The 25,858-nt window shown below is 54.0% G+C and overlaps 3 protein-coding genes across 3 annotated transcripts in view; 2 read left to right on the top strand and 1 right to left on the bottom strand.

The window, feature by feature from the left end:
* Positions 1 to 1,090, top strand: part of LOC130189717 (dynein heavy chain domain-containing protein 1-like) — a 34,546-nt gene extending 33,456 nt beyond the window's left edge. The window contains exons 30-33 of the mRNA XM_056408647.1: positions 1 to 2; positions 275 to 351; positions 420 to 545; positions 638 to 1,090. The exon at positions 1 to 2 is cut by the window's left edge and continues 194 nt beyond it. Of these exons, the coding sequence (XP_056264622.1) occupies positions 1 to 2; positions 275 to 351; positions 420 to 545; positions 638 to 894 (462 nt within the window). The 3' untranslated portion in view covers positions 895 to 1,090. The remainder of the gene's footprint in view (positions 3 to 274; positions 352 to 419; positions 546 to 637) is intronic.
* A 2,159-nt stretch (positions 1,091 to 3,249) lies between these two features.
* Positions 3,250 to 8,649, bottom strand: cbx6a (chromobox homolog 6a). The gene is made up of 6 exons (XM_056410347.1): positions 8,562 to 8,649; positions 7,767 to 7,915; positions 5,956 to 5,999; positions 5,709 to 5,774; positions 5,284 to 5,350; positions 3,250 to 5,216 (listed from the first exon to the last, which is right to left on the bottom strand). The coding sequence occupies exons 2-6, from the start codon at positions 7,845 to 7,847 to the stop codon at positions 4,179 to 4,181; spliced, it is 1,296 nt and encodes a 431-aa protein (XP_056266322.1). The 5' UTR covers positions 7,848 to 7,915; positions 8,562 to 8,649; the 3' UTR covers positions 3,250 to 4,178.
* Positions 8,639 to 24,905, top strand: pla2g6 (phospholipase A2, group VI (cytosolic, calcium-independent)). Its single transcript, XM_056408646.1, has 17 exons — positions 8,639 to 8,721; positions 12,716 to 12,949; positions 13,163 to 13,372; positions 14,801 to 14,981; positions 15,063 to 15,250; positions 15,532 to 15,628; positions 15,693 to 15,875; positions 15,960 to 16,068; positions 16,418 to 16,519; positions 16,739 to 16,820; positions 17,014 to 17,177; positions 17,332 to 17,482; positions 17,612 to 17,745; positions 19,835 to 19,989; positions 21,041 to 21,092; positions 21,171 to 21,286; positions 24,448 to 24,905. The coding sequence occupies exons 2-17, from the start codon at positions 12,741 to 12,743 to the stop codon at positions 24,607 to 24,609; spliced, it is 2,295 nt and encodes a 764-aa protein (XP_056264621.1). The 5' UTR covers positions 8,639 to 8,721; positions 12,716 to 12,740; the 3' UTR covers positions 24,610 to 24,905.
* The last annotated feature ends 953 nt before the right edge of the window (positions 24,906 to 25,858 follow it).

Genomic DNA, 25,858 nt, shown 5'->3' with positions numbered 1-25,858 from the left:
TGGTGAGGCCACCGCTGCACCGCCTATCGCAGCTTCTATATTGTCCGACGGCCCTTGAACACATCGTGTTTTATTCATAGACTCCGTTGTTTTCCAGCTGAAGTCAAATCAAAGTGTCTTCTAGTTCTCCTTCTAGTCCCGATGGGTCCACACAGGACCACGACTCTTATTTTGAAAATCAAGACATGTGACAGGAGCCCAGAAATAGATTCTGCATTCATGGTGAATATGGAGCTGGATATGACCTCTGACCCTGATGTGTTGGATCCTGAAGGACCCCTGAGGACCTGCTGGCTCTGGTGGAGGCTCAGGTCTACACCTGCAGCTCTGAGGCTCTGCAGCACATCGCAGGTGAGGCTCCCGGACGGCCACGCCTCCTCCCGCTGCTGCGGTGACCTTTAACCCGCTTACCTTCACAGGCCGCCTGGTGCACGGCGGCCATGTTGTGGACTCTGCAGACCTGGAGCTGGTGGACAGCGTGGCCAAGACCCTCTTCAGCAGAGGGTCTCTCTGGGGGGGCGGACCTCACGTCGCCACACATCCTGGTAACTTGAGCTCGCCGTCTGGTTCGTCTTAAGCCCCGCCCCTAAAGCTTTAACACATGAAGCATGGACTTCTAAATGTTCTGGCTCCTCAGATCCGTCAGAGCTGCTGCAGATGTTGGACCAGGACCCGATGGGCCTCCAGGACCTTAAGGACCCTCTGGGCCTCCAGGACCTCCAGGACCTGCTGGACCTCTGTGTTCTGGGCTTCGGAGCCCATGTGTCCGCTGAGATGACGGAGATGAAAAGCTGTGATCGGGACCTGGAGTCCCTCCTCCGGGCCTCCCAGACCCCTCTGGGTCTCCAGGACCCCTCTAGTACAGACCTCTCTGGGCCTCCAGGACCCCTCTAGTAGACCCCTCTGGGCCTCCAGGACCCCTCTAGTACAGACCCCTCTGGGCCTCCAGGACCCCTCTAGTACAGACCCCTCTGGGTCTCCAGGACCCCTCTAGTACAGACCCCTCTGGGCCTCCAGGACCCCTCTAGTACAGACCTCTCTGGGCCTCCAGGACCCCTCTAGTACAGACCCCTCTGGGCCTCCAGGACCCCTCTAGTACAGACCCCTCTGGGCCTCCAGGACCCCTCTAATACAGACCCCTCTGGGCCTCCAGGACCCCTCTAGTACAGACCCTCTGGGCCTCCAGGACCCCTCTAGTACAGACCCTCTGGGCCTCAGGACCCTCTAGTACAGACCCCTCTGGGCCTCCAGGACCCTCTAATACAGACCCTCTGGGCCTCCAGGACCCTCTAATACAGACCCTCTGGGCCTCCAGGACCCCTCTAGTACAGACCCTCTGGGCCTCCAGGACCCCTCTAGTACAGACCCTCTGGGCCTCCAGGACCCCTCTAGTACAGACCCTCTGGGCCTCCAGGACCCCTCTAGTACAGACCCTCTGGGCCTCCAGGACCCCTCTAGTACAGACCTCTCTGGGCCTCCAGGACCCCTCTAGTACAGACCCCTCTGGGCCTCCAGGACCCCTCTAGTACAGACCCCTCTGGGCCTCCAGGACCCCTCTAATACAGACCCCTCTGGGCCTCCAGGACCCCTCTAGTACAGACCCCTCTGGGCCTCCAGGACCCCTCTAGTACAGACCCCTCTGGGCCTCCAGGACCCCTCTAATACAGACCCCTCTGGGCCTCCAGGACCCCTCTAGTACAGACCTCTCTGGGCCTCCAGGACCCCTCTAGTACAGACCCCTCTGGGCCTCCAGGACCCCTCTAGTACAGACCCCTCTGGGCCTCCAGGACCCCTCTAGTACAGACCCCTCTGGGCCTCCAGGACCCCTCTAGTACAGACCCCTCTGGGCCTCCAGGACCCCTCTAGTACAGACCTCTCTGGGCCTCCAGGACCCCTCTAGTACAGACCTCTCTGGGCCTCCAGGACCCCTCTAGTACAGACCCCTCTGGGTCTCCAGGACCCCTCTAGTACAGACCCCTCTGGGCCTCCAGGACCCCTCTAGTACAGACCCCTCTGGGCCTCCAGGACCCCTCTAGTACAGACCCCTCTGGGCCTCCAGGACCCCTCTAGTACAGACCTCTCTGGGCCTCCAGGACCCCTCTAGTAGCGGCCGAGGAGTGAGCGCTGACTCAGACGCCGCTCGGCCTCCAGGGGGCGGAGTTACAGACAATGACATCATCCCCATTCTAACCTGCTGTCGTCTGAGGCTCGTGAGCAATAAAGACGATCCTAAAGTTCTTCAGCCTGGAGTCCTTCATCCTCCTGTGAACTCCTCTTCTCTTTGTGACAGTGCATGTTGTTGTTGTTGATGAGTGTGTGTCATGTTATTAAGCTCCGCCCCCTCCAGGTAACATGGACCGGCACCACGACGAGACCGTTGGAGACGACACCTGTGTGTGTGTGTGTTATTTATCTTACAAAGTACTTTTATTTGGTAAAATTCATCAAAATAAAAGTATTTTGATGAATTTTACCAAATAAAAGTATTTACATGGATTTGACATAAATATTTATGAATTTTACAAATGATTGTGAAGCATTTTAAATGTAAAGGCTTGATTGTAATGAGTTGAGTTCCAAAGGGAGAAGATACTGATGCTCCTCCCCCTCCTGAGTCGACTCAGACGAAACAAAAACATCTTTTAAAGCTTTTTAATGACAAGCCTGGTAACAAGAAACACAGAAAGCAACGCGACCCTGAACGCATCGTCTGAGGCCTTCATGGTGAACCACACGATCAATATTATGCATATTTAAAATAATACAAAGTCTTAAAGTACAGAGGAGACGGCTCTCCTTCCTTTATTCCTGCTGAGCAACAAACTGACCCAACAACATCGAACAGCAAGTAGTAAAGGTGAAGAAGAAAAGGAGAAGAGAAGAACAGCAACGCCTAGAGGGATTCTAATAATACACCTTCTGTCCTTCAATCAGGGACACGAGAGCATGGGACCAGCACCACGAGGAGCTGGGAGGAGAGGAGGAGACGAGGAGCTGGGAGACGAGGAGCTGGGAGACGAGGAGCTGGGAGACGAGGAGCTGGGAGACGAGGAGCTGGGAGGAGAGAAGCTGGGAGACGAGGAGCTGGGAGACGAGGAGCTGGGAGACGAGGAGCTGGGAGACGAGAAGCTGGGAGGCGAGGAGCTGGGAGGCGAGGAGCTGGGAGAGGAGCTGGGAGGAGCTGGGAGGCAGGAGCTGGGAGGAGGAGCTGGGAGGCGAGGCTGGGAGGAGAGCTGGGAGACGAGGAGCTGGGAGACGAGGAGCTGGGAGGAGCTGGGAGGAGAGGAGCTGGGAGACGAGGAGCTGGGAGGAGAGGAGCTGGGAGACGAGGAGCTGGGAGACGAGGAGCTGGGAGACGAGGAGCTGGGAGACGAGGAGCTGGGAGACGAGGAGCTGGGAGACGAGGAGCTGGGAGACGAGGAGCTCTGAGGCGAGACGGGGAGCCCAGTCGAGTTCACAGAGACAGAGTGACATGTTTCATGACTTGCTGCTGGAGAGACGACCAGCAGCAGATCGGTCAGAAAGGAGGAGCAAGGGGCGGGACTTAGGGCGGAGCCTCTTCACGGGAGGACCTGTCATGTGACCCCTGACAGGGCGGAGTCTCTTCACAGGAGGACCTGTCATGTGACCCCTGGCTGTGCTTCATGTAGTAAAGCTGCATTCTCTCTCCTGACCACCAGGGGGCTCCTCTGGCTGTATAGAAGGGCGGGGCTACAAGGTGATGGACAGGTCCTCCTCCTCAGTCCACATATGGTCACTTCCTGTTTACCGGTTGAACCGTCAATGTGTTTACATTTGAAGTGCGGCACAAGGGTTAACACGATCCGGGTCGGACCAGGACGTGGAACCAGGACCAGGAGGTGGAGCCAGAGCTGCTGATCCAAAGATCCCATTAGGTGTAAAGTACTTGAACCCCCCACCAGCTGGAGCTCCAGAGGAAGAGGAGTCTGACGCGTTGCTGAGCAGACATAAACAAACAAACGTAAACAAACAAACGTACGCTGCACGCCAAGAGGATCAAAGGGAGAACAACAACACGGGGAGGGGGGGGGGTCCTGTGATGATGCAACATGGCCTCACTAAGGGGGAGGAGCCTACTGAAGCCTCTGGACTGTCAGCTGTTCACATGTCAACACTTGTTGTTCTACTGATGGCGGATACTCAACGTGTCGGGTCTCCTATGGCTTGGGGGGAGGGGGGTCATCGGGGGAGGGGGCGGAGGGAGAGGCGGGGCCTGAGGCGGGGGAGGGGAACTCTTTGATGGTGACGGTGACGAGGTTGGTGGTGACGTCGGTGACCACCACGTCCTTGCAGCTCGGCGCCATTTCCGGGTGCCAGTTGGGGTCTCCCTCAGCGGGGGCCCTCTGGGGTTCCACGGGGGCGGAGCTATGGTCCCGGGGGGGGGCGGAGCCCACCGAGGCAGCGGGCAGCTGGCGTTTAGCCCGGCGCTGGCGGGGACTTTTCCTGCACGCCTCCTGGGTCGTCCTGCCGTCCTCCAAGGAGGGCGGAGACAAGCAGGGGGCGGGAGGCGGGGCCTGGGGGGCCGGCGCGGCGCTCTGGTCCTCCTGGGTCTCTGCGGGGGGGCCACAGGACTGAGCCGCCGAGGCCTTAGGATCAGAGGGGGCGGAGCTGGAAGGAGGCGGGCGGTGCTGGGAGGAAGTGGGCTGGCTGTCCCCGGTGCTGGGCCCCGGGTGGGGGGGCCCCCCACACTGCAGGCCGAAGGGCTTCCCGTACATGGGGAAGCCCAGCATCTTCAGCGGCGCCTGGAAGGGCCTGCAGGGCGCCTCCCCCTTCTTCCCGATGATGCGGTTGCGTGACGGGAGGTTGTGGCGCCCCGCCCCCCCCCCTGCCGCGGCCCGGCCGCCGCGGCCCAGCTTGTCGACGACCTTCAGGTTCAGGATGATGCGCCCCCTCTTGACCTCCCGGGGCTTCACCCGGCGGTTCAGGATGCGGACGGTCTCGGAGAACGGCAACACGTTGAGGCGCGAGGGGAAGGCCGGCGCCGCCGGGTCGCAGCGCAGCAGCGGGCGCCGGGACATGCGGTGGCAGCGGTGGATGTCCTTCTTCAGCTTGTGGGTGGCGGAGTTCAGTTTGGGAGACGGCGCCACGGAAGAGGAGGAGGAAGACGAGGCGGCGGAGGAGGGAGGAGGCGCTCTGCCGGGCGTGGATGAGGAGGACGCCATCTGGCGGGCGGAGGCCGCCTTCGGGGTCCGAGTCTGAGGGAGAAGGAGAAGGGTCAGAGGCGATGACCTCATGACCTCATGACCTCTCAGCACACTTTACCTTCACTGACACGCTCTTGGGTTTAGGGCCTCGCTTCTTGGGACCGCTGATCTCCCTCTCACGCTCCCTGTGAGGAGAGAGAGAGCATCAGACAACAAAGATCAGAGAGAGAGAGACAGAGAGAGAGAGACAGAGAGAGAGAGAGAGAGAGAGAGACAGAGAGAGAGAGAGAGAGAGAGAGACAGAGAGAGAGAGAGACAGAGAGAGAGAGACAGAGACAGAGAGAGAGACACAGAGAGAGAGGCAGAGAGACAGAGAAAGAGAGAGACAGAGAGAGGCAGAGAGAGAGAGCATCAGACAACAAAGATCAGAGAGAGAGAGACAGAGAGAGAGAGAGAGACACAGAGAGAGAGACACAGAGAGAGAGAGAGAGGCAGAGAGAGAGAGAGAGACACAGAGAGACACAGAGAGAGAGAGAGACTCACGTCCTCTCAAAGCCCAGGATCAGCCTGTCGTCCAGGATGTTCTCCTCTGGTTCCCAGGTGCTGTGTCTGGATCACCAAGAGGAGCAACATCAAGCAACAACAACAACAACTCTTCCTCTCTTTACCACAACAGATTATTTTAATTTAAAACATTGAAACCCTTCAACAGGTTCAAGTGAGGAGGAGGAGGAGGAGGAGGAGGAGGAGGAGGAGGAGGAGGAGGAGGAGGAGGAGGAGGAGGACTCACTTCATGGCCCACCCTCTCCACTTCACCAGGTACTCCAGTCGCCCCTGAAAGAACATCAACCGACAAGATTCATCAAACACGACACAGTGAACAGAGTCTAGGGGTCTCTACGGGTCTCTACGAGTCTCTAGGAGTCTCTAGGGGTCTATAGGGGTCTCTACGGGTCTCTACGGGTCTCTGGGGGTCTCTAGGGGTCTCTGGGGGTCTCTAGGGGTCTCTACGGGTCTCTAGGGGTCTCTACGGGTCTCTGAGTCTCTAGGGGTCTCTACGGGTCTCTTGGGGTCTCTAGGGGTCTCTAGGGGTCTCTACGGGTCTCTAGGGGTCTCTACGGGTCTCTAGGGTCTCTGGTCTCTAGGGGTCTCTACGGGTCTCTATGGGTCTCTACGGGTCTCTAGGGGTCTCTACGGGTCTCTGAGTCTCTAGGGGTCTCTGAGTCTCTAGGGGTCTCTACGGGTCTCTTGGGGTCTCTAGGGGTCTCTGGGGGTCTCTAGGGGTCTCTACGGGTCTCTTGGGGTCTCTAGGGGTCTCTGGGGGTCTCTACGGGTCTCTGAGTCTCTAGGGGTCTCTACGGGTCTCTTGGGGTCTCTAGGGGTCTCTGGGGGTCTCTGAGTCTCTAGGGGTCTCTACGGGTCTCTGAGTCTCTAGGGGTCTCTGGGGGTCTCTACGGGTCTCTGAGTCTCTAGGGGTCTCTACGGGTCTCTAGGGTCTCTAGGGGTCTCTACGGGTCTCTAGGAGTCTCTACGGGTCTCTAGGAGTCTCTAGGGGTCTCTGGGGGTCTCTAGGGTCTCTAGGGTCTCTACGGGTCTCTTGGGGTCTCTAGGGGTCTCTGGGGGTCTCTGAGTCTCTACGGGTCTCTAGGGGTCTCTATGGGTCTCTAAGGGTCTCTACAGGTCTCTAGGGGTCTCTGAGTCTCTAGGGGTCTCTACGGGTCTCTGGGGGTCTCTAGGGGTCTCTCTGGGTCTCTTGGGGTCTCTGGGGGTCTCTACGGGTCTCTACAGGTCTCTATGGGTCTCTAAGGGTCTCTACAGGTCTCTAGGGGTCTCTACGGGTCTCTGAGTCTCTAGGGGTCTCTACGGGTCTCTGGGTCTCTAGGGGTCTCTCTGGGGGTCTCTACGGGTCTCTGAGTCTCTGGGGGTCTCTGGGGGTCTCTACAGGTCTCTAGGGGTCTCTACTATCAGAGTCCTCTCGTCCTGCCGCTCCAACATGTCTTCACATCTCTTAGTGTTGGTTCTGGTTCTGAACTTATTACGGATAAACAAACTTGTTGTGGACTTCGGGTCCTGAACCAGGACCAAGACCAGGACCAGGACCCTCATGGACCGACCCCCACAAGAGCCTTCAACACCTGGTTGTTGTTGTTGACCGTCTCTTGTGCTTATTGTTGTGATGCAGCTGGTCACATGACTCAGAGGACGTGTTTACATCCTATAATGACGTCATATTCTACGCATCTCTCTACATCCGGTTTCTGTTGGTTCTCCCAGGAGGAGGCCGGTCTCCGCTGCGGACCCCCACCAGGGTCTGGATCCGGGTCACGTCTCCCAGCGGAGCGAGAGGACCTCCAGCTGTGACGCTGGAGCTCCTGCAGGCTGCAGACGAGTGTGGCTGCTTGTACGATGTTATATATCAAGAATATAGATAGTATCTATAATTATGATATAGGAGCCATGTTTGAGCTAGCTACCGTGTAGCTAGTTAGCTCCTGGTTAGCTCCGACCACCAGGCCCCGAGGCCCCGAGCCCACGAAGCCGAGCCGAAGGGGGGGGGCTGGGGGGCAAAGAAACACGCGCGGAGAGCCGGCGCGAGCTCACCTGGCGGACGCGGCGCTTCAGGATGGCTTCCGCCGCGAACACGCGATCTCCCGTCGAGGAGAGCTCCATCTTCTCTCTCATGGCCGGAGTGACGTCACTACTACGGCCCGCTGCCTGTCACGTGGCCGGGTCCGCCCCCTTCGGTCGCCCTGGCAACGAGGAGGACTCTCACGAGGATGCGAAAGAACCGCGAAAGCACACATTTATATATATATATATATGTATATATATATAAATATATTTGTGTATATTATATTATTTGTTATAATTAATTTACATATTTTAATAATAATATATGTGTTATAACTATTTTAATAACATTATATTTGTTTTTATTATTATTATTTAGGTTTATCACCTATATTTAAGGGGGTTTATGTGTGGAACAGGTGGTGGAGAGGAGGACGTTGAAGAAACTGGTGTCCATATTGGACAACCCGGACCACCCTCTCCACCACCTCCTACAGGGACAGAGGAGTACTTTCTCCAGACGTCTCCTCACGCTCCGCTGCCACAAGGACAGATACAGGAGAACATTCCTGCCGACGGCTATGAGGCTCTACAACAGTTCACCTCTTGCCAGATCACCCTAACCCTTCTTATATTTTGTGTTTTGTTTTTTTATTCTTGTGTGTTGCTGCTACTGACTCGACAAATTTCCCCTTGGGGATTAATAAAGTATATATCTATCTATCTATCTATCTAATCCCCCATCCATCCCCAAACTCCTCTGATCGTTACGCCCCGCCTCTTCTACCTTGCACCCGCCCTCTCCTCGAGCTCTGATTGGCCCACCTCGCGTCAGTCAGGATCATCCGCTCGGCGTCGCGTGATCCTTGACGTCGCGGTCAGAAGTCACGAAGCGACGCGGAGCAGAGAGGAGACGTCAAAGGAACCGCTACCTGCCGCGTCCTGCCGCTTCCTGCCGCGTCCTGCCGCTACCTGCGTGTGAACGGTGAGAACGGCTGAACCGGGTATTTCATTAGCGGTGTTCGGTACCGGAGAGGGGGGGGATCCGGTGTCATCCGGTGTCATCCGGTGTCAGCGGGCTCGTGAGCGGCGTGAACCGAGCCGCTTCCCCCCCCTGCTGTTGTCACGGGGCGACCCCGTTATCACAGTCACCACGGTAACAACGGCCCACTGATCTCACCCCGGAAGTACAGATGCTGTAGAGAGTAAACAACAACAACAACACACATCTGGGGTTATTTACACATACAGGGAAGAAGCGTTGTTGTCAGGACCTCATTAAACAAAGAAATACAGCACGAGTTTTATTCAACTACCCGGTGTGTGTAGATACAGGTGTGTGTGTGTGTGTGTGTGTGTGTGTGAGATACAGGTGTGTGTAGATACAGGTGTGTGTGTGTGTGTGTAGATACAGGTGTGTGTGTAGATACAGGTGTGTGTGTGTGTGTAGATACAGGTGTGTGTGTGTGTAGATACAGGTGTGTGTGTGTAGATACAGGTGTGTGTGTAGATACAGGTGTGTGTGTGTGTGTGTAGATACAGGTGTGTGTGTGTAGATACAGGTGTGTGTGTGTGTGTAGATACAGGTGTGTGTGTGTGTGTAGATACAGGTGTGTGTGTGTGTGTAGATACAGGTGTGTGTGTGTGTAGATACAGGTGTGTGTGTAGATACAGGTATGTGTGTGTAGATACAGGTGTGTGTGTGTGTGTGTAGATACAGGTGTGTGTAGATACAGGTGTGTGTGTAGATACAGGTGTGTGTGTGTGTAGATACAGGTGTGTGTGTGTGTGTAGATACAGGTGTGTGTGTGTGTGTAGATACAGGTGTGTGTGTAGATACAGGTGTGTGTGTGTGTGTGTGTAGATACAGGTGTGTGTAGATACAGGTGTGTGTGTAGATACAGGTGTGTGTGTGTGTAGATACAGGTGTGTGTGTGTGTGTGTGTGTGTGTAGATTAGGGTTGGGTACCGAAACCCGGTGCCAATGTGGTACCGGTTCCAATACAACCGGTATTACCCGGACCGAAACGCAACGCACATTCCGGTGCTTCTTTCCGGTGCCTGAGCCGATTGAAATTGAAAAAAACTATTGTTGTGAACTTCTCAGGTGACTCCGCCCCGTCAGCAGGTCACGAGCCTCTCATATGTAACTCTGAGAGGAGGCGTGGCCGTGTGTGACTGTGAGCCCGTGTGGAGCACACCAGCGTCAGGCTGGACGACGGGGAGACCGTCACCGGTCCCCCTGAACACGGGGAGACCGATGATGACGAGCAGCCGGAACTCAGATTAGTACCGTATCGTTGATTGCAAGTCTTGCATTCATAAAAGTAGCCCAAGAAATAATAAATTATCCATTATAACCATGTTTAAGCTAGCTCGTAGCTAGCGCGAGCTACGAGCTAGCGCTAGCTACGAGCGTGACAGTCTGCTAGCAGATGTGTTGATGTCCAGCGGTCCCGGCTGTATACTCGGTGTTACCGGGAATATAATGACGGAGGAATAAAGACCGTGGGGCGTCACTTTGTTTCAGTGTAACTGGCTGTCAGAAGCAAAGCTTTATGTGTCACGTGTCATCTTCAGTACCTCTGATTGGTTGTTCTCTCTGCCCATCAACACAGTGACAGGATTAACCCTATAAGGTCTGCACATGACAATACATATCACATATAATGGAGAACATTGTGTCTGTTAACAGTCTGATATCCGTTGTTGTCGTGCTCCATGATAACGGCTTCTACAGGGAATATGGCCAAAGAGGTTTTTAATGTCCTCATTGTGCGTTTAAAAAAAGTATCGGTTCAGGCACCGTTTAGGCACCGGTATCGTTTTAAAAGTACCGGTTTAGCACCGGTATCGTTTTAAAAGTACCGGTTTAGCACCGGTATCGGGAAAAACCCAAACTATACCCATCCCTAGTGTAGATACAGGTGTGTGTGTGTGTGTGTAGATACAGGTGTGTGTGTGTGTGTGTGTAGATACAGGTGTGTGTGTGTGTGTAGATACAGGTGTGTGTGTGTGTGTGTGTAGATACAGGTGTGTGTAGATACAGGTGTGTGTAGATACAGGTGTGTGTGTAGATACAGGTGTGTGTGTGTGTGTAGATACAGGTGTGTGTGTGTGTAGATACAGGTTTGTGTAGATACAGGTGTGTGTGTGTGTAGATACAGGTGTGTGTGTGTGTAGATACAGGTTTGTGTAGATACAGGTGTGTGTGTGTGTAGATACAGGTTTGTGTAGATACAGGTGTGTGTGTGTGTAGATACAGGTTTGTGTAGATACAGGTGTGTGTGTGTGTGTGTAGATACAGGTGTGTGTGTGTGTGTGTGTGTAGATACAGGTGTGTGTGTGTGTGTGTAGATACAGGTGTGTGTGTGTGTAGATACAGGTGTGTGTGTGTGTGTAGATACAGGTGTGTGTGTGTGTGTAGATACAGGTGTGTGTGTGTGTGTAGATACAGGTGTGTGTGTGTGTGTGTAGATACAGGTGTGTGTGTGTGTGTGTAGATACAGGTGTGTGTGTGTGTGTAGATACAGGTGTGTGTGTGTGTGTGTAGATACAGGTGTGTGTGTGTGTAGATACAGGTGTGTGTGTGTGTAGATACAGGTGTGTGTGTAGATACGTGTGTGTGTAGATACAGGTGTGTGTGTGTGTGTGTAGATACAGGTGTGTGTGTGTGTGTGTGTGTGTAGATACAGTTGTGTGTGTGTGTGTGTAGATACAGGTGTGTGTGTGTGTAGAAACAGGTTTGTGTAGATACAGGTGTGTGTGTGTGTGTGTGTGTGTAGATACAGGTGTGTGTGTGTAGATACAGGTGTGTGTGTGTGTGTGTGTGTAGATACGTGTGTGTGTGTGTGTGTAGATACAGGTGTGTGTGTGTGTGTAGATACAGGTTTGTGTGTGTGTGTGTAGATACAGGTGTGTGTGTGTGTGTGTGTGTGTGTGGATACAGGTGTGTGTGTGTGTGTAGATACAGGTGTGTGTGTGTGTGTGTGTAGATACAGGTGTGTGTGTGTAGATACAGGTGTGTGTGTGTGTGTAGATACAGGTTTGTGTGTGTGTGTAGATACAGGTTTGTGTGTGTGTGTGTAGATACAGGTGTGTGTGTGTGTGTGTAGATACAGGTGTGTGTGTTTGTGTAGATACAGGTGTGTGTGTGTAGATACAGGTTTGTGTAGATACAGGTGTGTGTGTGTGTAGATACAGGTGTGTGTGTGTGTAGATACAGGTGTGTGTGTGTGTGTGTAGATACAGGTGTGTGTGTGTGTAGATACAGGTGTGTGTGTGTGTAGATACAGGTGTGTGTGTGTGTAGATACAGGTTTGTGTAGATACAGGTGTGTGTGTGTGTGTAGATACAGGTGTGTGTGTGTGTAGATACAGGTTTGTGTAGATACAGGTGTGTGTGTGTGTGTAGATACAGGTGTGTGTGTGTAGATACAGGTGTGTGTGTGTGTAGATACAGGTTTGTGTGTGTGTGTAGATACAGGTGTGTGTGTGTGTAGATACAGGTATGTGTGTGTAGATACAGGTGTGTGTGTGTGTGTAGATACAGGTGTGTGTGTAGATACAGGTGTGTGTGTGTGTGTAGATACAGGTGTGTGTGTGTGTGTAGATACAGGTGTGTGTGTGTGTAGATACAGGTGTGTGTGTGTGTGTAGATACAGGTGTGTGTGTGTGTGTGTGTGTGTGTAGATACAGGTGTGTGTGTGTGTGTAGATACAGGTGTGTGTGTGTGTAGATACAGGTGTGTGTGTGTGTGTGTAGATACAGGTGTGTGTGTGTGTAGATACAGGTGTGTGTGTGTACAGGTGTGTGTGTGTGTGTAGATACAGGTGTGTGTGTAGATACAGCTGCTAGAGCTCTGGTTCCTTCTTTAAGACACTGTGACCACGCCCCCTGCATGTGACCACGCCCCCTGTCAGTCTGAAGGCGGTACCAGAGTCAAAGTGCCCCTGATGACTAACAGGTGCCTGCGTGTAGTTCCTGTGCCTGCCTCCAGGTGGCGATGCAGTTCCTGGGCCGGCTGCTGGACAGCGTGTCCTCCGTGTCCGCGCTGTTCTCCAACCCGCACCGCGTCAGGGAGGCGCCGCTGGCCGACTACGGCGGGGCGGGCCGGGCCCCGCTGAAGGAGGAGGGGCGCTTGGTTCTGTACCGGAACACCCAGTCGTGGGACTGCCTGCTCATGAGCCCCGACACGCCCACCCTCGCCCTGAGGTGCTCAGCACCTTGGCACCGCCATCTTGTTATTGTCCATCACCTTGTAGCCCCGCCCCTAAAGCAGACCCGTGATGACATGTGTCTCCGCTGTCGTGATCCACGAGGAGTCACGAGGATAATGTGCTTCAAGTCTTAAAGGGTTCATGTGTTCCCGCGTTAGGGGCGGGGCTACAAGGTGATTGACGGGTCTGTGTGTGTCATGTGACTCAGGCTGTTTCAGGTGGCGTCGGAGGAGGACGCCATGAACTTGTTCCCCCAATACGCCCTCAAGCTCCGCCCCTTCTACGAGACGCTTCCATTGAAGGCCGAGACCACGCAGCCAATCGTAGACTGCATCCGCAACCACCAGGACTGGAGCTCCGCCCACATCGCCGTGGAGACGGGCCTGAGAGAGTGTCTCAAACATAACTATGTCCAGAGGTAGATATCGATTCAACAATTTATATATATATAAGTGCTGTGAAAAATAACGCGTTAACTCAGTTCATTCAATTACAGGTTTAACTAGTTTTTTTTTTTTAACGCATTTAACGCATGCGCAGAATGAGCTTCCAATCCGTCTGTTGTTGGTCGTCGGGACGAAAAAAAAGTCACTTGCAAAATGAGCTTCCAATGCACCACTTCAATCTGAACTCTGTCCGCTCTCATGCAGACGGTCTGTTCATCGGTAATGATCCTTCCGCAGGTTCACCTCCGGAAACCTTGTTACGACTTCTACTTCCTGTAGATCAGGGTCTCAACACGTCGATCGCGACCTGCCAGTCGATCGCGGCGTAGTGTCGGTAGATCAATGACATTAAAGAGATTGGCCCGCCCCCTGACATGTTCTCTAGAGCACGTGTTTGTTCTTTTATTAAACTAAACGTCTGTTGTTGATCGTATCTCCACAGCAGCATGTCATCTCTGTCTCTTCGCGTTGCGTTAACACTTATCGATCTCCGTCTGGCGCCACAGAGCTCCGTGCGCGCGCATCGGGACCGAGCAAAACAAAAGTCACTTGTCAATCTGTCCACCTTTAGATTGTATCATGGTGGAGTTAATGGTTGACAAACAAGAGAAACATGCTCTGTTTAACCCTCCTGTTACCTTTACATTTACGAACATATTTTACCCTCGAGGTCAATTTGACCCCAGCAATTAAAACCTCCAGAAAATTATTAGAATTAATATTGCTTCCCAAGTTTAAGTGTGAGGTACTTTATGTTTGTTTGTTGACTACCTAAATAGCCCATTAAATATATAAAAAAGTTGATATTTCTTATAAGTTTGACACAGTGAAAAACAGCCTGGGGTCAAATTGACCCCAAAGAACACCGACATTAAACATTGAATGGGGTCAAATTGACCCGAAAGGTAACAGGAGGGTTAAACATTCTGTTTAGGATGAAGATGTATTAATGTTCCATATGGAAGAAAACTGCTAAATAACTGCTGAGTTGCAGCACCATTGAATAGAAGAATGTATAAATGTATATATCCGTCTTTTGTCATAAATCTCTATGTTCTCACAAAATATACCAAGAATATCAGTAATATGTGATTAATCATGATTAATCCACAAAAACCTGTGATTAACCCGATTAAAAATGTTAATCGTTTCACAGCCCTAATAAAAATATGAATTTATATATAAAAATCTAATCTATAAATATATTATTTTAGTTATATATTTTCATATATTTATACTTATATAATTTGTATATATGAAAATATATATATCAATATTTATATAGAAATGTTTTTATAAATATGTATTTGAATCTATATATATAATGATATACTTCTATAATTAATAACATAAAAGCTGCGCCAGTGTTTCCCGATGTCATTGTTTCGCCGTCTCTCCAGTCAGATCAACGCCCGCTCCGGCTCCGGCCAGACGCCGCTCCACTTGGCGTGCGAGCGCGGCGACTCGGCGTGCGTGAGGCAGCTGCTGGAGGAGAGCCAGGCCCGGACCGACATCAGGGACCGCCACGGGGAGACGCCCATGCACTGCGCCGCCAAGCAGGACACGCCCGCCGTCATCCAGGTCAGCCCCTCGTAGCCCCGCCCCCAAGCTCACCCCGCCCTGTGGTCTGGCTCTAAACAGACTCCGCCTCCTCTCTCCCAGGTCATGTGCTCGCGGTTGTGCTCGGGCGTGAACGAGCTGAACGACAACGGGGAGACGCCGCTCCACGTGGCGTGCCGCCTGGGGCGCGTGCAGTCCGTCAGAGCGCTGCTGGGGGGCGGGGCCAAGTGTGACGTCATCGGCGGCACCGGCTACGCCATCCACAGCGCCATGAAGTACAGTGAGAAGGGGTGAGGAGGAGGAGGAGGAGGAGGAGGAGGAGGCTGAATTAAGGACATGGTTTATTTCCATGAAACATTTTAATAATATAAATGATATTTGTCTCTGAATCGTCTGTTGGAAAGAGAACTGCTGAGGCTGTTTATTGGTCCTGGTCTCAGTTAAGCCCTGGTCTACACTACCACTTTAGTCCACAGGGGGCACTAGAGATATTAGAGGATGTTATTCAGTTATTTTACAGTATTATATATATCTATAAATAAATAAATCCGGTTCCTCTTGTGTTGTCCAGCTGTGTGGAGGAGCTCCTCAAAGCAGACCCGGGTCAGCTCGGGGCCGAGGACTCTCTTTATGGGGGAACTCCGCTCCACTGGTCCAAGACAGCCGAGGTGAGCCCCGCCGCGCCGCTGCTTCGGGAGCAACATGGCGTCTAACCCTCCTCCCTCTGGCCAGATGAGCCTCCTGCTGCTGCAGCGCGGCTGCGGGGTGAACCGCCTCAGTCGGACCGGGGAGAGCGCGCTGCACATCCTGACCAGGAGGGGGCGCTTTGAGGCCGCCATGGTGCTGCTCACCCACGGGGCCAACGCCAACCTCAAGGGCCGGGATGGGAACACGGCGCTGCACCTCGCCATGAAGGTGACGTAGTCGCCGCGAGGGAGTCCGTCGACGCCCGGCGCTCCGCACGGCTCCTCGTAACCATGGCGACCTGTGTCTCTGCAGATGGACCACATGGAGCTCATCAAAGCTCTCATCGTGTTCGGGGCCGACGTCGAGATCCACAACGACCTGGGAGAGACGCCCGGACTCATCGCCGCTCGCACCAGCAAAGGTAGGAGGAGGGGGGGAGAGGAGGAGGAGGAGGAGAGGAGGAGGAGAGGGCCTGGAGGAGGAGAGGAGGAGGAGGGCCTGGAGGAGGAGGAGGAGGAGAGGAGGAGAGGAGGAGGAGAGGAGGAGAGGGGGAGGAGAGGGCCTGGAGGAGGAGGAGAGGGCTTCACCTGGAGGAGGAGAGGAGGAGGAGGAGGAGAGGAGGAGGAGGAGGAGAGGAGAGGGCTTCCTGTCGTAATACATCAGAACATGCATAGAACACATATGAAGAGGTCTCTGTCAGGAGGCCGTTTGTCCCGCCCCTCCTCCGCTGTGATTGGACGGCAGCTTTAAAGTCAAGGTGTGTGTGTCAGGTCCCAATAGAAAGGTCCTGCTGGACATGCTGTGTAGTGTGGGGGTCCAACGCTGCCTCCCCCCCTCCAACAAGACCCCCCCGCCTGCAGGCAGCAGCATCGGTAACTCCTTCTTCTTCGTTCCTCAAAATACTGAACAGGCTTTACTCCTCTCATGATCCAAAGAGTGACTCGTATATATATATATATATATATATATACGTGTGTATACAGTGTATATTAAATGTAAACCCAGGTGAGGTATTTGTCCTCTTCTCATCTTGAACACATTTGATGCCACGTTGTGGCTCCATGTCAACAGCTGTTGTGATTGGCCGACAGGGTTCGATGACTTCCTGTCTGCGGGGGCCGCAGTGAGCCGCGGGGCCACGAAGGTAGACGGCGCCGCCATGGAGAACAGGAAGTGAGTCATCAGACGAGTGTCATGTGACCTGGTCCCGTGTGTGTGTGTGTGTGTGTGTGTGTGTGTGTGTGTGTGTGTGTGTAAAATAAACTTTCTCTTTCTGTCCATTCTTATCGTTGTGGACATGCAGCTTAGTGTTTCTCCCCCTCTCTCTCTCTCTCTCTCTCTCTCTCTCCCCCTGTGTGCTCTGCAGGAGGGACCGCCTGCTGTGTCTGGATGGGGGGGGCATCAAAGGTCTGGTTCTGATCCAGATGCTGATCGCCCTGGAGAGAGAGGCCGGCCGGCCCACCAGAGAGCTCTTTGACTGGGTGGCTGGAACCAGCACCGGGGGCATCCTGGCCCTCGCCATCGTCCACGGTGTGTGTGTGTGTGTGTGTGTGTGTGTGTGTGTGTGTGTGTGTGTGTGTGTGTGTGTGTGTGTGTGTGTGTGTGTGTGTGTGTGTGTGTGTGTGTGTGTGTGTGTGTGTGTGTGTGTGTGTGTGTGTGTGACCGTGACGTCTCTGCTCCTCAGGTAAGTCCATGGAGTACCTGCTGTGCCTGTACTTCAGGATGAAGGAGCAGGTGTTCAAGGGGTCGCGACCTTACGAGTCGGCGCCGCTGGAGGACTTCCTGAAGAAAGAGTTCGGAGAGAACACTAAGATGACGGATGTCCGTTACCCGAGGTGAGACCCCGAGGCTTCTATACAACCAGAGGAGTCGCCCCCTGGTGGTCAGGAGGCAGAATGCAGCTCTAACACATGAAGCATAGGCTTCTATACAACCAGAGGGTGACTCTGGCCTCGTGTCTCCAGGGTGATGGTCACCAGCGTCCTGGCAGACAGACATCCAGGCGAGCTGCACATCTTCAGGAACTACGACCTCTCCGTCCACCGAGAGCCTCCGTACTCCACCACCGCCACCTTCAAGCCCCTCACCATCCCACAAGGTACTACCCCCGATGGCCACCGGGGGGCGGCGTGTTGTTGCAGGATAGATAGATAGATATATACTTTATTAATCCCCAAGGGGAAATTTGTCGAGTCAGTAGCAGCAACACACAAGAATAAAATAAAAAACCAAAACACAAAATATAAGAAGGGTTAGGATGGGAGGATGAGGATGTGTTGGTGGTGGGATGCACAGAGGAGCCGCCCCCTAAGAGGAGGAAGGGGACGCAGGAAGGTGTGTCTCTGGGTGAAGGGTCGCACACGCGGAGTGATGCTAAGCTAGCCTGCTGCTGGAAGCCATCAGTCTCCTCTGTTAGAAATAGAATAATTGGTCCTTCACTTCTAGAACTAACCCTCAGATCGTCTTCTCTGGTCTCTAGTCTCTAGTCTCTGGTCGCTAGTCTCTGGTCGCTAGTCTCTAGTCCTGGTCTCTAGTCTCTAGTCTCTGGTCTCTCTAGTCTCTGGTCTCTCTAGTCTCTGGTCTCTGGTCTCTGGTCTCTAGTCTCTGGTCTCTGGTCTCTGGTCTCTGGTCTCTGGTCTCTAGTCTCTGGTCTCTGGTCTCTGGTCTCTAGTCTCTGGTCTCTGGTCTCTGGTCTCTGGTCTCTAGGTCTCTGGTCTCTGGTCTCTGGTCTCTGGTCTCTGGTCTCTGGTCTCTGGTCTCTAGTCTCTGGTCTCTGGTCTCTGGTCTCTGGTCTCTGGTCTCTGGTCTCTGGTCTCTGGTCTCTGGTCTCTGGTCTCTGGTCTCTAGTCTCTGGTCTCTGGTCTCTGGTCTCTGGTCTCTGGTCTCTAGTCTCTGGTCTCTGGTCCTGGTCTCTAGTCTCTGGTCCTGGTCTCTAGTCTCTGGTCTCTGGTCTCTAGTCTCTAGTCTCTGGTCCTGGTCTCTAGTCTCTGGTCTCTGGTCCTGGTCTCTAGTCTCTCTCTGGTCTCTGGTCTCTAATCTCTAGTCTCTGGTCTCTGGTCTCAGTCTCTGGTCTCTGGTCTCTGGTCTCTGGTCTCTGGTCTCTGGTCTCTGGTCTCTAGTCTCTGGTCTCTGGTCTCTGGTCTCTGGTCTCTGGTCTCTGGTCTCTGGTCTCTGGTCTCTGGTCTCTAGTCTCTGGTCTCTAGTCTCTGGTCTCTGGTCTCTGGTCTCTGGTCTCTGGTCTCTGGTCTCTGGTCTCTAGTCTCTGGTCTCTGGTCTCTGGTCTCTAGTCTCTGGTCTCTGGTCTCTGGTCTCTGGTCTCTGGTCTCTGGTCTCTGGTCTCTAGTCTCTGGTCTCGAGTCTCTCTCTGGTCTCTAGTCTCTGGTCTCTGGTCTCTGGTCTCTAGTCTCTGGTCTCTGGTCTCTGGTCTCTGGTCTCTGGTCTCTGGTCTCTGGTCTCTGGTCTCTGGTCTCTGGTCTCTGGTCTCTAGTCTCTGGTCTCTAGTCTCTGGTCTCTGGTCTCAGTCTCTGGTCTCTGGTCTCAGTCTCTGGTCTCTGGTCTCAGTCTCTGGTCTCTGGTCTCTAGTCTCTGGTCTCTGGTCTCTGGTCTCTGGTCTCTGGTCTCTAGTCTCTGGTCTCTAGTCTCTGGTCTCTAGTCTCTAGTCTCTGGTCTCTGGTCTCTGGTCTCTGGTCTCTGGTCTCTAGTCTCTGGTCTCTGGTCCTGGTCTCTGGTCTCTGGTCTCAGTCTCTGGTCTCAGTCTCTGGTCTCTGGTCTCTGGTCTCTAGTCTCTGGTCTCTGGTCTCTGGTCTCTGGTCTCTGGTCTCTGGTCTCTAGTCTCTGGTCTCTGGTCTCTAGTCTCTAGTCTCTGGTCTCTGGTCTCTGGTCTCTAGTCTCTGGTCCTGGTCTCTGGTCTCTGGTCTCTGGTCTCTGGTCTCTGGTCTCTGGTCTCTGGTCTCTGGTCTCTGGTCTCTGGTCTCTGGTCTCTGGTCTCAGTCTCTGGTCTCAGTCTCTGGTCTCTGGTCTCTGGTCTCTGGTCTCTGGTCTCTAGTCTCTGGTCTCTGGTCTCTAGTCTCTAGTCTCTGGTCTCTGGTCTCTAGTCTCTAGTCTCTAGTCTCTGGTCTCTGGTCTCTAGTCTCTGGTCCTGGTCTCAGGTCCTGGTGGATGTCTTTGATCCTGTAATCTGTCCTCAGAGCAGCTGGTGTGGCGAGCCGCCCGCTCCAGCGGCGCCGCCCCCACATACTTCCGACCAATGGGACGCTTCCTGGACGGAGGGCTGCTGGCCAACAACCCCACGCTGGACGCCATGGCGGAGATCCACCAGTACAACAAGGCGCTGGCAGCAGAGGTACCACACACACACACACACACACACACACACACACACACACACACACACACACACACACACACACACACCTACACATACACACACACACACACACACACACACACACCTACACACACACACACACACACAAACCTACACACACACACACACACCTACACACACACACACCTACACACACACCTACACACACACACACACACACACACACACACACACACACACACACACACCTACACACACACACCTACACACACACACACACCTACACACACACACCTACACACACACACACACACACCTACACACACACCTACACACACATATACACACACACACACATATACACACACACACACCTGCACACACACACACACACCTACACACACACCTGCACACACACACACACACACCTTATATATATACACACACACTATACACACACACCTATACACACACACATACACACCTGCACACACACACACACTATACACCTACACACACCTATACACACACCTACACCTATACACACACACCTGCACACACACACCTGCACATACACACACCTGCACACACACACCTGCACACACACACACACCTACACACACACACCTACAAACATACCCACCTATACACACCTGCACACATATATACACACACACCTACACACACCTGCACACACACTACACCTGCACACACACACCACCTGCACACCTGCACTGCACATATACACACACACCTACACACCTACACACACCTACACACACACACACACACACCTGCACACACACACACACACACACACACACCTGCACACACACACACACACCTACACACACACAAACACACCTGCACACACACACCTACACACACACACACCTGCACACACACACACCTACACCTGCACACACCTACACACACACACCTACACACACACACCTACATAAACACACACATACACACCTACATACACAACTACACACACCTACACCTACACACACACACACACCCACCAGCATTTAGATGGTTAACCCCCCCCCCCCCCCCCCAGGGCCGGGGTCACCAGGTCAAGGCGCTGGGCGTCGTGGTCTCGCTCGGCACAGGTGAGACGCTGTGGACCCTCCCACTGAGCTCACGTGTCCTTTAGCTCCGCCTCCAGCCTCAGCGCCCTGTGCCTGCAGGTCGCCCCCCCCAGGTGGCGGTGAGCTCCGTGGACGTGTTCCGGCCCTCCAACCCGCTGGAGCTGGCCAAGAGCCTCGTGGGGGCCAAGGAGCTGGGCAAGATGCTGGTGGACTGTGTGAGTCACGGGGCCCCGGGGCCCGCTGCTAACACGCTGCTGACACGCTGCTGACACGCTGCTAACACGCTGCTGACACGCTGCTGACACGCTGCTGACACGCTGCTGACACGCTGCTGACACGCTGCTGACACGCTGCTGACACGCTGCTAACACGCTGCTGACACGCTGCTAACACGCTGCTGACACGCTGCTGACACGCTGCTGACACGCTGCTAACACGCTGCTGACACGCTGCTGACACGCTGCTGACACGCTGCTGACACGCTGCTGACACGCTGCTGACACGCTGCTGACACGCTGCTAACACGCTGCTGACACGCTGCTGACACGCTGCTGACACGCTGCTGACACGCTGCTAACACGCTGCTGACACGCTGCTGACACGCTGCTAACACGCTGCTGACACGCTGCTAACACGCTGCTGACACGCTGCTGACACGCTGCTGACACGCTGCTAACACGCTGCTGACACGCTGCTGACACGCTGCTGCTGCGCTGCTGACACGCTGCTGACACGCTGCTGACACGCTGCTGACACGCTGCTGACACGCTGCTAACACGCTGCTGACACGCTGCTGACACGCTGCTGACACGCTGCTGACACGCTGCTAACACGCTGCTGACACGCTGCTGACACGCTGCTAACACGCTGACACGCTGCTAACACGCTGCTGACACGCTGCTGACACGCTGCTGACACGCTGCTGACACGCTGCTGACACGCTGCTGACACGCTGCTGACACGCTGCTGACACGCTGCTGACACGCTGCTGACACGCTGCTGACACGCTGCTGACACGCTGCTGACACGCTGCTGACACGCTGCTAACACGCTGCTAACACGCTGCTGACACGCTGCTGACACGCTGCTGACACGCTGCTGACACGCTGCTGACACGCTGCTGACACGCTGCTGACACGCTGCTAACACGCTGCTGACACGCTGCTGACACGCTGCTGACACGCTGCTGACACGCTGCTGACACGCTGCTGACACGCTGCTGACACGCTGCTGACACGCTGCTGACACGCTGCTAACACGCTGCTGACACGCTGCTGACACGCTGCTGACACGCTGCTGACACGCTGCTGACACGCTGCTGACACGCTGCTGACACGCTGCTGACACGCTGCTGACACGCTGCTGACACGCTGCTAACACGCTGCTGACACGCTGCTGACACGCTGCTGACACGCTGCTGACACGCTGCTGACACGCTGCTGACACGCTGCTGACACGCTGCTGACACGCTGCTGACACGCTGCTGACACGCTGCTAACACGCTGCTGACACGCTGCTGACACGCTGCTAACACGCTGCTGACACGCTGCTAACACGCTGCTGACACGCTGCTAACACGCTGCTGACACGCTGCTGACACGCTGCTGACACGCTGCTAACACGCTGCTGACACGCTGCTGACACGCTGCTGACACGCTGCTAACACGCTGCTAACACGCTGCTAACACGCTGCTGACACGCTGCTGACACGCTGCTAACACGCTGCTGACACGCTGCTAACACGCTGCTGACACGCTGCGCTGCTGACACGCTGCTAACACGCTGCTGACACGCTGCTAACACGCTGCTGACACGCTGCTGACACGCTGCTGACACGCTGCTGACACGCTGCTAACACGCTGCTGACACGCTGCTGACACGCTGCTGACACGCTGCTGCGCTGCTAACACGCTGCTGACACGCTGCTGACACGCTGCTAACACGCTGCTGACACGCTGCTGACACGCTGCTGACACGCTGCTGACACGCTGCTGACACGCTGCTGACACGCTGCTGACACGCTGCTGACACGCTGCTGACACGCTGCTGACACGCTGCTGACACGCTGCTAACACGCTGCTGACACGCTGCTGACACGCTGCTGAACACGCTGCTAACACGCTGCTGACACGCTGCTGACGCTGCTGACACGCTGCTGACACGCTGCTGACACGCTGCTGACACGCTGCTGACACGCTGCTGACACGCTGCTGACACGCTGCTAACACGCTGCTGACACGCTGCTGACACGCTGCTGACACGCTGCTGACACGCTGCTGACACGCTGCTGACACGCTGCTGACGCTGCTGACACGCTGCTAACACGCTGCTAACACGCTGCTGCACGCTGCTGACACGCTGCCGACGCTGCTGACACGCTGCTGACACGCCTGCCACGTTGCTGACACGCTGTTCACGGAGCCTCTGATGTCAGTGCTGACACGCTGCTGACAGAGCTGCTGCACGCACAACTCTGACGCTGCTGGCGGCATCACGGTGGCTCTGCCGCTGTCCAGACTGGTGTGTCCTACATCCTGTGTCCTGTGTCCTACATCCTGCGTCCTCTGTCCTGTGTCCTACATCCTGCGTCCTCTGTCCTGTGTCCTACATCCTGCGTCCTGTGTCCTACATCCTGCATCCTCTGTCCTCTCTCCTACATCCTGTGTCCTCTGTCCTCCATCCTGTCCTCCATCCTGCGTCCTGCGTCCTCTGTCCTGTGTCCTCTGTCCTACATCCTGTGTCCTCTGTCCTGTGTCCTCTGTCCTCCATCCTCTGTCCTGTGTCCTCTGTCCTGCATCCTCTCTCCTACATCCTGTGTCCTCTGTCCTCCATCCTGTCCTGTGTCCTCTGTCCTCCATCCTCTGTCCTGTGTCCTCTGTCCTGCGTCCTGTGTCCTCCATCCTCCGTCCTCTGTCCTCCGTCCTCTGTCCTCTGTCCTGCGTCCTACATCCTGTGTCCTCTGTCCTGTGTCCTCTGTCCTGTGTCCTACATCCTCTCTCCTACATCCTGTGTCCTCTGTCCCGCGTCCTGCGTCCTCTGTCCTGTGTCCTGCGTCCTGTGTCCTCTGTCCTGTGTCCTGTGTCCTGTGTCCTCCATCCTCTGTCCTGTGTCCTGTGTCCTCTGTCCTCCATCCTCTGTCCTGTGTCCTCTGTCCTGTGTCCTACATCCTCTCTCCTACATCCTGTGTCCTCTGTCCCGCGTCCTGCGTCCTCTGTCCTGTGTCCTGCGTCCTGTGTCCTCTGTCCTGTGTCCTCCTGTGTCCTCTGTCCTGTGTCCTCCATCCTGTGTCCTCTGTCCTGTGTCCTGCGTCCTGTGTCCTGTGTCCTCTGTCCTCCATCCTCTGTCCTGCGTCCTCTGTCCCGCGTCCTGACCCCTCGCTCCCTGCAGGCTGAGTCCCCAGCTGTCTCAGGAGGTGATGCTGGACGAGGTGAGCGACGCGGTGCTGGTGGCCATGCTGTGGGAGACGCAGCTGTACCTGTACGAGAAGAGGGGCCGCCTCCAGGCGCTGGCCCAGCTGCTGCTGGAGGACCAGGACTGAGACCACAACGACTCTTATGTACCATGCAGCATCATGTGACCTCTTGTTGGTTGAGCTTCCTGTTTGTCTGTGAACCAGAGAAGAAGAGGAGCTTCCTGTCTGGAGGGGGAGGAGCCGTCACACTAAAGGTAGGCCCTCATTGGCTGTGATGGAACTCCTCCTCCCTCCTCCTCTTGTCCTCTGTAGTACTTCTACACCGTCTTTACTCACTATCAATGTCACTTCAACTGAAGTTATTTCCTCTGATTTTTGTATTAACCCCTGAAGTGTCGTGGTAATAAACATCTGAACATGGACATGTGTGTTGTTGTTTCTTTGTTTACACGTTTACATTGTTATTGACTAGTTCTTTACTTGATTATCTATTAAGGCCTATATATATTTATATATATATTTATATAGCTCTGAAGAACCGGTCACCCTCCCAGTGACCTTTGACCTCACGTGTTCCTCATCTCTCTGCTGCTGGGGAAGAGGGCCAGGACTCAGTGGCGCCCCCTGCTGTCTGTGTGAAGAGCTTCAGTCTAAAGGAGAGATGTACCTTTGACCTCAATGCTGTGAGCTCTCAAGAGTGATCACTTTGTAAAGTACGACATGTACCTCTAGAACAGTATAAAGTACGACATGTACCTCTAGAACAGTATAAAGTACGACATGTACCTCTAGTACAGTATAAAGTACGACATGTACCTCTAGAACAGTATAAAGTACGACATGTACCTCTAGTACAGTATAAAGTACGACATGTACCTCTAGAACAGTATAAAGTACGACATGTACCTCTAGTACAGTATAAAGTACGACATGTACCTCTAGAACAGTATAATAAAGTACTACATGTACCTCTAGACAGTATAAAGTTAGAACAGTATAAAGTACTACATGTACCTCTAGAACAGTATAAAGTACGACATGTACCTCTAGAACAGTATAAAGTACTACATGTACCTCTAGAACAGTATAAAGTACGACATGTACCTCTAGAACAGTATAAAGTACGACATGTACCTCTAGTACAGTATAAAGTACGACATGTACCTCTAGTACAGTATAAAGTACGACATGTAAGTACAGGTATAAAGTACGACATGTACCTCTAGTACAGTATAAAGTACGACATGTACCTCTAGAACAGTATAAAGTACGACATGTACCTCTAGTACAGTATAAAGTACAACATGTACCTCTAGTACAGTATAAAGTACGACATGTACCTCTAGAACAGTATAAAGTACTACATGTACCTCTA

Source organism: Pseudoliparis swirei, chromosome 24, assembly GCF_029220125.1.
Source record: "Pseudoliparis swirei isolate HS2019 ecotype Mariana Trench chromosome 24, NWPU_hadal_v1, whole genome shotgun sequence".
Lineage (NCBI taxonomy): Eukaryota > Metazoa > Chordata > Actinopteri > Perciformes > Liparidae > Pseudoliparis > Pseudoliparis swirei.
The sequence above is the reverse complement of the archived record's forward strand: the minus strand, read 5'-3'. Positions and strand labels throughout refer to the sequence as shown.

Coding starts and splice junctions, on each gene's coding strand:
- cbx6a (XM_056410347.1), bottom strand. CDS start 7,847: ATGAGAGAGAAGATGGAGCTCTCCTCGACGGGAGATCGCGTGTTCGCG. Junction 5,775..5,955: donor TGGAGAGGGTGGGCCATGAA/GTGAGTCCTCCT, acceptor TTGGTGATCCAG/ACACAGCACCTGGGAACCAG. Junction 5,351..5,708: donor ATCCTGGGCTTTGAGAGGAC/GTGAGTCTCTCT, acceptor CTCTCCTCACAG/GGAGCGTGAGAGGGAGATCA.
- pla2g6 (XM_056408646.1), top strand. CDS start 12,741: ATGCAGTTCCTGGGCCGGCTGCTGGACAGCGTGTCCTCCGTGTCCGCG. Junction 13,373..14,800: donor AAACATAACTATGTCCAGAG/GTAGATATCGAT, acceptor CCGTCTCTCCAG/TCAGATCAACGCCCGCTCCG. Junction 16,821..17,013: donor GCCGCCATGGAGAACAGGAA/GTGAGTCATCAG, acceptor TGTGCTCTGCAG/GAGGGACCGCCTGCTGTGTC.